General features: G+C 37.9%; 1 protein-coding gene across 4 annotated transcripts in view; it reads left to right on the top strand.

The window, feature by feature from the left end:
• CCDC141 (coiled-coil domain containing 141) overlaps positions 1-13616 on the top strand; it is a 191148-nt gene that overhangs the window by 94789 nt on the left and 82743 nt on the right. For all 4 annotated transcript variants that reach the window (XR_004623510.1, XM_019799234.2, XM_011224427.3 and 1 more), the window contains exon 7: positions 5200-5394. Coding sequence is in view for 3 of the 4 variants with exons in the window: in XM_019799234.2 (XP_019654793.2) it covers positions 5200-5394 (195 nt within the window). In the remaining variant the exon portion in view is untranslated. The remainder of the gene's footprint in view (positions 1-5199; positions 5395-13616) is intronic.

Below are 13616 nucleotides of genomic sequence, written 5' to 3'. Positions count from 1 at the left end.
ACTGTGGCCCAGTTTGCAATCCAACTCGGCGTAATCAGAGTTTCAGCTTTTTAGGGGCTCACTGCCACTCTTTAAAAGCATAAAAATTTCCTCTAAAAAGAAATTCCTGCTCAAAACAGACTTTCAAATATTCCCTGATTAAAATTGCCAGGTTTATTTTGTTTGTACCAGCTGTTAATGCAATCATGTACAATTGTATGATTTTGTGTCAGTGAGTTAATTCTCCTTGGTGCTGAACCAAATGGGACTGTAGATTTAGAGAATGAACAAGAAATGGCCTGTGTCTAATGAGATGTCCTAGGAAATAGCCATGCTATGCGGACTATACATGAGCTCCACACATGCTTCGGCCAGATGTGATTTGGGCCCGTCATCTCCACAGCTGGTATTTTCTTAGTAGTTTATAAATGTCCTTTATTCTTTCTTGTCCACCTTCCCCCACTTAAAAATTACATTCTGAAGTCAAGTTTATAATGAAAATAATTTACCATATGGCGTTGGGTCGTTTCACCCCCTCATCTACAGTGAAGTTTTCCTGTGAATAAAAGCTTACTAAACATATTGTGATGCTATTGTTTCTTTTCAAATAGCTAATCTTTCTACTTTCTACTTTTTGAAACTACCTGCTGGATAATTTTTATGCCAATCCATAACTTCATTTGAAGAGCTAACCTGGGAGTATAGAAAAGACAGAAGAAATCGTTTTCACCTCTTGTCTATCAACACTAATCCTCTTAGAAGTACCCTTTCAATCGAGGGATCCAACAGCTCAGTTTCCTCAGCAGATGGAACAGTGAAAGGCGTAGTGTCAAAGGTAACCACTGAGAGTGAAAAAGAAAAAAAATGGAGTGACCTGAGGAGACACCCCGAGCCCAGGAGCACACAGTGCCACACGTTTTACTCGGTCAGACATATGCACATATCTCTGTCAAGGCTGAAAAGCCAAGGAAATGGCAGGCTTTGGCTTTCAGCTGGTAGGGATAGGTACTGGAAATATTTTATTGCAGAGTGACTGAAACTCAGTCAGAGGCTTAACACTTAGCAGGCAGGCAGCAACGGCTAGAGAAAACGGACCGCGATTTTCTCCATTGCGTTCTGCCAGCCCTGACAACAGTGACAGCTAAGTTTTTAAAAATAGTTTGATGGATTCTGATGACTCTGGAACATTTTATGTTAAAATAAAATAGTGGGCGCATCCCCGAAGAAAAATGGCCAGGGAAATACATCATCAGAATGTTACAGAAATGCATCAGAAACTGCCCATGGATTGCCCAAAGAAAACAGAACCAATTTTCTGAGAAGATTGAATAGAAATATTGAATGGACCCAACTTCATTTAATACCCACAGAGTTCATGTGAAATGCAATTAAGAAGACTGAGGATGGAGAATAAGAAAAGATACGAGCCATGAAATGGTCCTTTACAGCTTCCTTGCAAGGTCATAGCCCACTTTTTATAAACGTGATGTGAAGCACAGAGTTGAAGTGTGTTTTCAAAGATTTGGCTCCACTCCAGAGGTCTTTCTTTAATGCTGTTTGCAAAATTTACGCCAAAGGCAGATTTATGAACACTGTTAGAGAACAGGTATTTCCCTTCTCATTCATAGAGAAGAGTTTTATTATTTTGGTCCACTCGCTAAGCAAAAGTAAGCTTGAGTTTGGGCTGTAAATTCTCAGTTCTATATGTAACAGCCTTGTTTATTTAGAAATAATGAAACTTCTGATTCTAAATCAAAAAATCTCAGGGTCCTATAAGACTTCTCATTTCCAAGGGCTTATTCAGGTTTCATAGAACTTTCACCTCCGTAATTCTAAGCCAATAGGTTTAATCTTTCTATGCTGTAAAAAATACTTTCCATCACCTCTTCTCTCTGAAGGGCTGAGGTCAGTATACTGATTGAGAAACAGGGTCTAGGGTTAAACTACCTGAATTTGAATTCTGGCTCTTTCACTTACTAGTGTTGAGAATTTGGGCAAGTTCTTAATTCCTCTAAACCTTTATTACCCCATCTGTAAAATGAGGATAATAACAGTTCCTACCTTATAGGGATGTGGTGAAGAGTGAATGAGATGATACATGTAAAGTATTTAGAACAGTGCTTAGCATACAGAAAGAAAAATCAGTACTATCTTGCAGACGATTAGGATACCTACACCCTGGGCTTCGTGTTGTTCACGCTGAGCACATAATGGCCATAACCTGTTTTTCCATGTCCTAACTCTTTTTCCATTTCCTTCACCCTAGCTCTCTAGGTCTTCCCCAGGTTCTTTGTTAAATGGTCTTCCACTAATGAGTAAGAAGATTCTGGTCAATGATAATTTTTTTTTGAAAGAATTACCTGCTTTATTCTATTGTAACACATTAAGCATTTCTTTACTTGAGTCCATTGAGGATTCATACCCCACGGATCTTAACAGAAAGTGAGAGAATGGGTACAAAAAATAGAAAATGGACTAGTTGGGTAGCTGGAGGGATAGAGACAAAACAAAAGAGGAAAGAGACAGACAGTCTTGTGAAAGCGGGTAAACTCCTAGGTGATTCATCTGCTTTTAGCCACAAGAACAGAATTTCCGAATATTGTTCCAACTGGAGTGTTGGTCCCCGAGATAATCAGTAAACACGTGGTTTCATGGTCAAAACAGTTTGTCCAGTATATTTCAAACCACGTTTTCAGCTAGGAGTCTCAAAGCACATTAACATATGAAGGCTTCTGAGAAGGCCAGCAGTAAAGAAACCTGCTTTATTTTGTTTATCCCATAATACTGATCAATATATAACACTGGTCAATAACATTTGGAGAACCCTTTCACTACCATTATTTTATTTATTTTTAAAAGATCTTATTTATTTATTTGTCAGAGAGAGAGAGAGACTAACAGAGAGAGAGAGAACGTGCACAAGCGGGGGGAATGGCAGGCAGAGGGAGAAGCAGGCTCCCCACTGAGCAAGGAGCCCGATGCAGGACTCCATCCCAGGACCCTGAGATCATGACCTGAGCCAAAGGCAGACGTTTAACCGACTGAGCCACCCAGGCGTCCCACTACCATTATTTTAGAGCCGAGAAACAGAAATTCCCATAAGAACAAATTTTGGGGAGCTAGTGAACCATGATAAAACTGGTGGAATGTAAAGGGGGACTAACGTTTAGTGAATGCCAATTACATGTGCCAGAAATGGTACTGCTTTAAAAACATTTGCTCTTTCCTGATAAGCTTAAGATAATAGTTTTAAGTGGGAGGGATATTTACAGTGCTTTACGAAAGAATGTCATGGCACATATTAGCTGTCTTTAAGTGGGCGCCTAAAAGCTCTTTAAAAAATGAAGGATCTTGAGAAATCACGTAGCCCATATTCATGCCTAAGAATATTGATTTTGCACTCACTGAGAAATCTGGAGTGTCAAAAGTTCATAAATAAAGGAAGTAAAGCCAATGACTCGCCAAAGTAGTAATTAGAAAAGTTTATTGTGCACACACCAAAAAGATAGTTTGCAAACCAGAGCGCTCACCCCAAAACATGGAACAAGGCTCAGGGGTATATTATTATAAAGCAGCCTTTGCAGTGAGGAAGCAGGGACTGCTTACTCTTCACAATTATTGGTTATAATATTAGAATTTTCTTAAATGATAGGGAATTTGTCAGTGGTTACCTCATATCAACCTTGGGAAAGGTTCAAGTTTTGCTTGTAATTTCCAGAGGCATAAACAAGAAATGACCCAGGTCAAGTCAGTCTCACAAAATAAGCTAAATTAAGCTTTGTTTGTATGACTAAACTGTTTTTGTCTGTGCAGGCAATTTTTAGGGCTGGTCTCCATTTGTTTTTTATTTTAACAACCCTCCCACTACTTTTGGTCATTCTCTCAGAAGGCAGAGCATATGATCAACCATGATAGCGCTCTTCCCCACTGCCGCCGTTGATGTAGTCAGGCTGAAGAATCACATTCGCTCTTTCCATTAGTTGAGTCATCAGGATGTGTTTATAGGACCAGCATGTATTTCATACAGTTGATAATGTAAGTATATATGAAGTGATGTAAAATAGCAGTTTTAGATTATTAAAGCAAAGAACTACATTTTATTCTTTCTTTGTATTCCACAAACCATCTATCCTAGCATGGTGCTAGGCGCATAGCATTTAGTATGTCTGCTGAAATGAATGAATGGAAACAGTAGTGGTAAATTGCACTAAAATTATACTTATTTTGCACAGTATAATATAACAAATGTAACTTAATAACAGGACATTTTGCCCTGGGGACAAGCCAGGATGGAGTCAGACTGTAATTTTTGAAATTTGGCGCTAAATTTCTGATGCTGTAACAAACAGCCTATGTGTACTGCTCAGTCTCAGCTGAGATGAGTACCAGAAAATCCACTCACAAGACTGCCATGCTAGAGATAAGCATTATTTTATGAAGCTGAATCTGGCTTCAGTTCTTCTGCAAGAAATTTAAATTTCCTTTTCAATAAATTGTTAATATGTTCGGTTTACTCCAACTTTTATTTTCGTTCTTCTCTACTTACTGTTTTTCTTCTTCATGTAACAGAAAGTAAAAAGCTACCTCTTTTCTTTTCCTGAAATGTTTATATACCACTAAGAATGAAGTATTGAGAGGTGAGACTCAGGTCAGGAAGTAGGGAATACTGCACAATATCAGCTATTAATTTTGTGGAGAATAACAGATCTTAATTTCAGTTCTAAGTGTAGGCACATATGAAAACAACAGGCATAAAATATGAGATTTCCCTTCCTTTCTTGTACACATTTGCCCACCTTGGCAATGAGACTGAATTGTGGGAGATAGACTTCTTACATTTAAATGAATGAAAACAGGTCACAATGAGTTAGAGACTGAAAAACGCTGTTGACTATTTTGGGGGTATGTTTTTAGACAGTATTAATGGAAGGGGAAGTGGCCTGTGTTTGGGGCAACAGGACACTCCATCAATCACACACCCCAACTGCCCTGACCTTTCCCGCTATCATCCCACTCCCTGTCTAGCCTCTTTCCCTTTGTCCTTCTCTTTTTTTATCTACATCTTGGTACTCAAACCTGGAATGTAGCATTTACTTCATCATGATTTGAAAATATAGTGACAGGTTTCTGATACATTCAACAGATCGAAATGTTCTGTGAGTCTTATCAGAGTTTACGAAGGGGAAGATGTGTAAAGTAAACTGGAGTGATCTCTTGTAGGAATGGAATTCCGCCGTTGAGAAGCTGAAGAGTGACGCACTTGGGATTCTGCTGTCCAAGGGCTACGTGGAGAAAGAGCGTCTACAGCTCTCTAACCAGAAACTGCATCAGCTTCAAGGAGAATGCGGTCGGCTCATGGCAGAAAGGAAAACTTGGTTAAAAAAGGCAAATGGTTTTTTTAGCAGCGCTAATAAGGTCAGTGTGAGTTCGCGTTGGTAATTTTAGGTAATCAGGGCAGACCAGTAAGAGACTCATTACTTCAGTAAGCTGGAGCATATCACAGAAGTCTAGATTCCACATGAAGTTTCAAAATTAATAGCAGCGAAAATGAGCTTTTAAAATGTATTCCTATCATGGCCATTATTTGGTTCTCAAAATGAGGGGACGCTATGTTTTGACATGTAAAAAGAAATCCCCATGAAAGTTTCATCGAGTTTCATCGATCTGTTTGAGGGGGACACTTGTGCCAACACTGCAGTGTTTCTCATAGAGTAAGGGAATTATCATGAAATATATCAAGGTGAAAAAACACCTTGAAACTTTTACTGAAAAAAGAAGTTTCCTTTTGAAAACTTCCGTTTCATTTATCAGGTAAAGACACATGAATGTTGCAAGCCTTCTGCGTGCAAACCATAAGGCTAGAAGCAGAGCCTCTTCCTGACTGCCCTGCCTTGATCTTGCTTTTCAGAGTCAGCCACGGGGAATTCTTGCTTTGGACCATCTCCAGGTCTTCTTGAGTTGGAGAAGTGCTTGCTCTGCTTCTCCTGGTTGACTCATTTGATTGTAGCAGGGGGTTCTTAGTGAGTGGTAATGTCTGCATGTTTACCTCAGTTGTATAACCGAAGCTGGCGATATCATGTGAAAATTTCTTCTACATTTTCCAAGCTCATATACACCTTCAACTGCCCAGTTGGAATTGTTTAATACCTTAAATATCACTGATGTTTTTGAAACTGGACAATGTGACAGGAAATGAGTGGGTAACTCCCAGAAGGCAGGTATATTGTGATTTAAAGTCATGATATCAACAATCTGAATACAATGTCCTGGTATATATTAAAATAGTTACTTTATTTTGACCTTCCTTACTTATAGGAAACTTGAAAAGGATGAATACTAGAGTTCCAAAATAGAGGTGTTAGAATTACAGTAAAAAAAAGTGGTAAGGAAATATCGGGCAAATCATTTGTTTGGGGTTTCTTTGTTTTAAGAAAAGAGAAAGCGCATGTTACTGGAGCTGTTGAACTAAGTAAATGGTAGGGTGCTAGGTAAGCTCCTCTTCAACAGTCCTGTTTTCAATTAAGAGACTTTCTAATGTACATTACACCCTCATTCTACACAATGAGTGGGTCATCTGTCAGTCAGTTAATGCTGTTTCTAAGGAACACCATTATAGAACATGTTGCTATAATAAAACAACACTTCTAGAATAAACCAGCCCTATAGTTTCAGCTCTGCAAAATGTTTCCCTCTTTCCTTAATTCTTACTCTCTTGCTCTTGCTTTCTCTGTTCTCATTATCTGGTAACTTCCCAGGGAGACTTTCTTCACATTATTTCTGGGCCTTGAGGGAAAAAGAATTACATCTCTTGTAATAGTAATAGTAATAGTAAAAAAAAAAAAAAAAAAAAAGGAACGGAATGGTTACTTTCTCAAATTCATATAGCAATTCAGGTAGAATCCTAAGAAATTATATTTCTTAACCCCCAAGACTTGACTTCTAGATTCCTTGTTTCATTATTTGAAATGCCATGGCATTTAAATTATAACTAGTTTCGTTGGGATTTATCCGTTCTATATTATCCACACTATAGCATTCTCTATAGCTAAGTGGCACTTAGAAAAGTTTAGAATTTGTTCTCCCTTTTCAAAGCATCAAGGAAGTAATTTTTAACTCCAAATTTAAGAATCAATGTGAAAGGTGATAGATACTTTTACCTCAGCAAAAATAGAAGCCGGAGTGTGGAAAGTGGATATTAAATCATGACTTTTGAAATGAAATATTTATCATATTATTAAGAAGCAATAAATGATGAAATAATGTAGTGGGTAAATCTATTTAAATTAAAGAAGGAAACTCTTTCTTAGACTTATAAGTGGTATTTTTCTCTCTTATTTATATTGTGGAATCTCCACATTTTATAAAATTCTCACCATTTTGCCCAACTTTTGGCATAACACTTATAAATAACCCTAGTTAAAATACAGAGCTGGATTTAAACATTAATATAATTTAAAAATCCCTTAAAATTTTTGTTTCTAGTCTGAAAATTCCATTTACACTAGGTAAGGGGTATTTTCAATTTTTATTATCTCTGAAGCACTGAATTTTCCTTTTAAAAATTCACTTTACTGGGGCACCTGAGTACTCAGTCAGTTAAGCGTCTGCCTTCAGCTCAGGTCATGATCCCAGAGTCCTGGGATCAAGTCCCACATCAGGCTCCTTGCTCAGTGGAGAGCCTGCTTCTCCCTCTCCCCCTCCCCCTTCCCACCCCTTGCTCTCTCTTTCTCTCTCTCTCTGTCTCAAATAAAATAAAAAAAAAATTCACTTCACTGTACCTTGAGTGTACTGGATTTTTCTAATTGTGAGCATCCCTATCCCTAGATGAAGTCATGTTGTCAGGAACTATGAGGCATCTGAAATTTTACCCAAATTTCAAGCTAACATGCTAATTTACCACAGTTTTGTGGATGTTCACAAAAGACACGTGACTTCTGTGTCAGTTCTAAAAGACTTTATTACTCACAAAAACAAGAATAGAAATGTCAACATGTTGTATCAGTTTCCCAAGTCCCAATCCTGGGGGTTGGGGGGGCGATGAACATAGGCCCCGCTGGGGGACAGCATGTGCAGCAGGTGGTGTTCCAGGAGGGGAACCCTAAGCTTGGGGCATCTTCTGTTGGATCGCAAACAATAATCCAGCCTGCTCTTTGTCTCAGAAGGAGACATTTCCTCAGCCCTGAAGGTTGCTGGCTGCAAACCCAACACTGAGAAACGGCCCAGATAAAGAGAGGTCAGTGGCAGGCAGTGTTGACACACCAGTAATGATGGGCACGTGCACTAGTGACTCTCCCACGCATACAGCACCACGAAAGAAAGAGGAAGTCAGTGCTTTAAAAAACGATATTTGCTTTGAAAAACAATTCCATTCTTGATAAGTGAATTATTTGTTCAGCAAACAACCTCTTACTCTAAATTTGTTAAAGCTAGGTCAATATTCCCCTTCGATATTTGTGCCAAATACCAGCGTGAGAAAATATGCTAGTATCATGAGTAATATATGAATGACTGAATGTGACAGCTGGAGTATTTGCTCAGTAAAAAGTGAAGTATATGATTTTAAAAATACACCTTTCACTTTTTAAAAATTTTGTTAAAATAAAAAGGATATCATAATCTCATCTTCAGAATGGACTATTGTTAATGCTTCCATATCGCATATATTTCTTTTTTTAATCTAGATTTTTATCATATGTTGCTGGTGTTTTGTTGCAAGCATCTGAAAATTCTCCCTTTCCCCCCCTTTCCCTTCATCTTAATCATTCCCCTCTTTATCAATTTTAGATACGGATATTCTTATTTACTAGAAGAAAGTCATAATAATTTCTTTTAGTGAAGTCTCTAAGTAGTGTGGTGAATAGCTGCCCTTCTTCTTTAAGGATTCATTTCTTGAGTATATTTTTCCTGAACAATTTCTGTGTGTCAGATACTGTTGTAAATCTTGGGGATACAGCAGAGAACAAAACATGCAAAAAAAAGCTAGAATATATTTTCAATTGGTGAAATTCAATAAAATATAATTATCACCTAATTATCCACATTGACAAGACTGCCCCACTGCCTTTGCTCTGTGGATTCAGGAGTGAAATTGATTACCTTTTAATCCTGTTTGGGGTTGATGATTACCCAAGGCTCAAGAGTCTTTTCTTAGTGTCTAGAGCTCTGGCTTGAGGTCTGGCAGTTTGTACCTGGAGTGAACAGTAGGTGGCGATGTTAGCACACAGGACCTCAAAATGTTGCTACCGACGCTGTCACAAACCAGCCAGTGGATTCAAGGGGAGATTGAGCCATTAACTTAAGAACCTGAGATACTTTTTTCCATTTTAGAGCTATCTACTGTGTTGGCGAACTTACTGCTAAATCACTTAGCAACAAATATAAGAAGGGTTGATTGTCAATGTGGGATGATAGCTGATAGAAGAGGAGTTTCTCTAATTACCAGATGTTGCTAAAAGGTATTAGGACATGGAATGAAGTATGAACATAGCACCTATTATGGTAACTCATCTGGATCCCCCCAAATTTTCATCTTTCTTTATTATAGATAATCTTATTTATTTCTAGCAAGTTCACAAAAAAGCGGTTGGGTAAGATGTGTCGATCACCCAAAAAATATTTATCATTGTTTAGAGAATGTGATTTGAATCAAACAGATAAATATATATGTTTCAAGGGCAGAACAATGTGAGCCTATATTTATATGACAGCAATGATTGAACCTGACGCTGTAACACATGGCTGATCGGTTATAAAGTTTCATATCCCATGCTTCCCGTTCTCAGGCACATGATTTCTTTGGGGAAAGCAAGCTGTGAAGACTGAGGACAAATCTACACGGTGTGGTTCTTGGGTGGTCAGCCTAAAAGCAAAGGTGGAGCAAAATCTGGGGCAGCTAGAGCAACACACCAAAAGCAATTTGAAATGTAATGATTGTCATAGATTCTCCTGCTTCTGCCATCACGGCTGAAAGTGTCATGTCTTCTAAAAATATACTGTTGCTTTTTCAAGATATTTACAGCAATGCAAACCAGTAATGCCTACAGCAACATAATTGTTCCAGATAAAAACAAAATATTAAGGATGGAGTTTAGTACTTCTTTTATTTATATATAATCTATTCTCCCATTTTCAAATAGATACATTTTAACCCAGATGTGGAAAACAATTAAGTAGAAGTTGTTGTACAGATTGGAGAACGTCCAAGTAGAGGACCTAATAAATATTATCCAAGGAAACTTGTTAAGATGATATAAATGAATTCATGAAATTAAGCTGTTAATGGGCATCACTTTCCTTGATATTTCCAGTTCCGTAATTCTTAGGCAGTCTGTCTCAGATTTCTCTTTTCAAGAACAACTTCCCTTTCTCTTATAAAGAACTAAAGCATCTTTTTTTTTTTTTAAAACTCCCTCCATTCTTCTACATTTCCATTCGACTAATGTGCTGTATACCTGATGTTTTCATGTATCATATATGTACTTTAGCTAAAGCAATTAAAGATACAATCCTTGCCTTCAAGACTCTCTCAGTCTTGTGTGGAGGAGAGGGAAGGAACAGAAGTTCTGTGTGCTTTGGGAAAAGCCCAGAACTTTTGGAGTGAGTGTAGAGCATTAGGGAACACAGAGGAGAGGACCAGGAAAAAAGTGTCAAGGAAGACTTCTCCAGAGGAGATGCACATTGAGCTAAATATGAAAGGCTGGGGCAAGAAGGAGTTGGGGGTGGACTGAGTGGTTCAGAGTAGTGCCTTGTTTGGGGAGCCTAAGGTAATTCATTTTGTCAAGAATGTAGGGTGGAAGCCCAGAATGATGACAGACAAGTGATAGGAGAAGTCAGGAGATCAGGAAGATCTTGAATAGCATGCTAAGAAGTTTCTATCTTGCGGCGCCTGGGTGGCTCAGTTGGTTAAGTGTCCAGCTCTTGATTTCAGCTCAGGTCATGATCTCATGGTCTTGAGATCGAGCCCTGAGTCAGGCTCTGCACTTAGTGCACAGTGTGCTTGGGATTCTCTCTCTTCTCTCTCTCTGTCCCTTCCCCTGCTTATGTTCTCTCTCTCTCTCAAATAAATAAATAAATACATACATACATACATACATACATACATACATAAAATGTTTTCCTTAAAAGGAGAAGTTTCTATCTGAGGCTGAACATATCCTTAATATGAAGAGATAGTAAGGACTTAAATCATGATGAGGCAAACCTCGTGATATAGAAGAAAATGGTGTCTTAATTTACTCTCCTCCTGTATTCCCTCTGAGAGAATGGTTTAGACAACTTTGGTTTTAGAACTCGAGGATAGGCTATTTATTTTTAATTTTTTTTATTATGTTCAGTTAGCCACTGTATAGTACATCATTAGTTTTTGATGTAGTGTTCAATGATTAGTTGCATATAACACCCAGTGCTCATCACAACACGCGCCCTCCTTAATACCCATCACCCGGCTACCCCATCCCCCTACCCTCTTCCCCTCTGAAACCCTCAGATCTTTTCCTGGAGTCTATTGTCTCTCATGGTTCATCTGCCTCTCTGATTTCTCCCCCTTCAGTTTTCACTCCTGTCCCCTACGTTCCTCCGAGCTATTCCTTATGTTCCACGTATGAGTAAAACCATATAATTGTCTTTCTCTGCTTGATTTATTTCACTTAGCATAATCCCCTCCAGTTCCATTGATGTTGATGCAAATAGTGGGTATTCATCCTTTCTGATGACTGAGTAATATTCCATTGTATATATGAACCACATATTCTTTATCCATTCATCTGCTGAAGGGCATCTTGCCTCCTTCCACAGTTTGGCTATTGTGGACATTGCTACTATAAACACTGGGATGCATGTGCCCCTTCTTTTCACTACATCTGTATCTTTGGGGTAAATACCTAGTAATGCAATTGTTGGGTCATAGGGTAGCTCTATTTTTAACAAAGGATAGCTATTTAAATCACAGCATATATTCGATAAATATGACTAAACTATGGCCATAAAATTATTTATGTATATATAACAGAAAACTTACCAAAAACAAGAATACCTTAAACATCTTACATTTATCACGAGAGCCCACAACTCAGCCCATATTTAATTAGTCTTATAATAAAGACACTCAGTTTTATTGTCACTCATGAGTACCCTTCTCTGTAAAGCTATCATGGGGCTTCCAAGTGAGTTATGAGTGTATTTATTGGCTTCCCTTCCACGTAAAATATTAAACTCTTACATCTCTCCATTGGCATTAAATACATTCTTCTTTGTATCGTAGACATTTCTGGGTAGATTTCTTTTCCTTTGCCAAATTAAAATTCCTTGAGGGCAAGAAACATGTCTATTTTACTTTGCATTCACCAGAACGGAACACCTAGAACAGTGCCTTTCAGGTAGTAGATGCTCGATAATTATTTGAATGATTGAAAGCAGTGAAATATTAGAAACTGTGGGGTTTCAAGTCCAACTACATTACATTTTCATAAGAGATTACATTGATCCAGGGTCATTGGAATGAGATCATTTTGGAAGAGGAGAGCTTAATTACTTTAATACACGAGGAACACAAATTTCAACTCAATCTCTGTGTCACAGCGGAGAAGGGCAGTAATGCTATATGCAGAGATTTGCCATCACCCATACCACCTCCTCCAAGAAGTCTCCAGGCAGCATTAATTGCTTATTTTTCATTATTCCCATAGTATTTCTCTTTGCTCCCTAGAGAGAGATTGTGTCTTAGACATCTTTGCATGCCACCTAATGTTCAGCAAATTTTGCTGAATGAACGAATAAATGACTGGCCATGTGACAACTCAATTTACAGTTTGAGCCTGAGTGTTCTCTTTTCTAAAGTAGGTCTAACAATCCTTATCTACTTCAGGGAATACCATTCAGTAATAAAAGTTCCTGCAAGTGGTGATAAATATACAAAATCTTTTCAGGATAGAGTGGAGTATAAATAAATAAATGGAATTGTGGAGTATTGAGTAAAATTTAAAAATGTTTGATAGGATGACTCTTTTCTAAAATAATATAGTAGATTTTGGAGCCAGGCTGCTGAGGTATGAATCTGTCCTTAGACATTTATTAGCTCTGTGACCTTAGGCAGTTACTTAACTTCTCCCTGTGCATCCAGCTGTTTTTATCTGAAAAATAGAAATAATAATTGTATGCACCTCACAGAGTCATTGAGCTATCTAAATGAGTTAATACATGACTAGTGCGTAGAAGGGCTAAGCACTCGCTACGTTCTAGCCATTATTTTGTCATTATATATGCATTTAATGCTGTACTAGCCACTCTAACGTGACTTAAATGCTTTTGTTCATTTTCCTATCCCTAGCATGTACCAGAATACATGCTCCATAAAGTTAAATAAATGTTTGTTGAACAAATGAAAGAAAATAGATGCTTCACACATTGTAAAGGGACATCTTCCCTTGGGAAATGTTAATATTGCCAAGATCATCCTAAAACTATTAAGGTCAATTTAGATAAAAGAAACCAGAAAGTATAAACAATGACTAGCTGGCTAGCGTTCTACTTATGGGTCTAGTTTACCCATTTCAAAGATAGGCTTATCTCAGGAAAAAGTAAGAGTTTGTCAATACATACACTTCTTCCATTCCATGTTGATACATGCCATTTTCAATCCC

Source organism: Ailuropoda melanoleuca, chromosome 2 (genome assembly GCF_002007445.2).
Source record: "Ailuropoda melanoleuca isolate Jingjing chromosome 2, ASM200744v2, whole genome shotgun sequence".
Classification (NCBI taxonomy): Eukaryota; Metazoa; Chordata; class Mammalia; order Carnivora; family Ursidae; genus Ailuropoda; species Ailuropoda melanoleuca.
The sequence above is the reverse complement of the archived record's forward strand: the minus strand, read 5'-3'. Positions and strand labels throughout refer to the sequence as shown.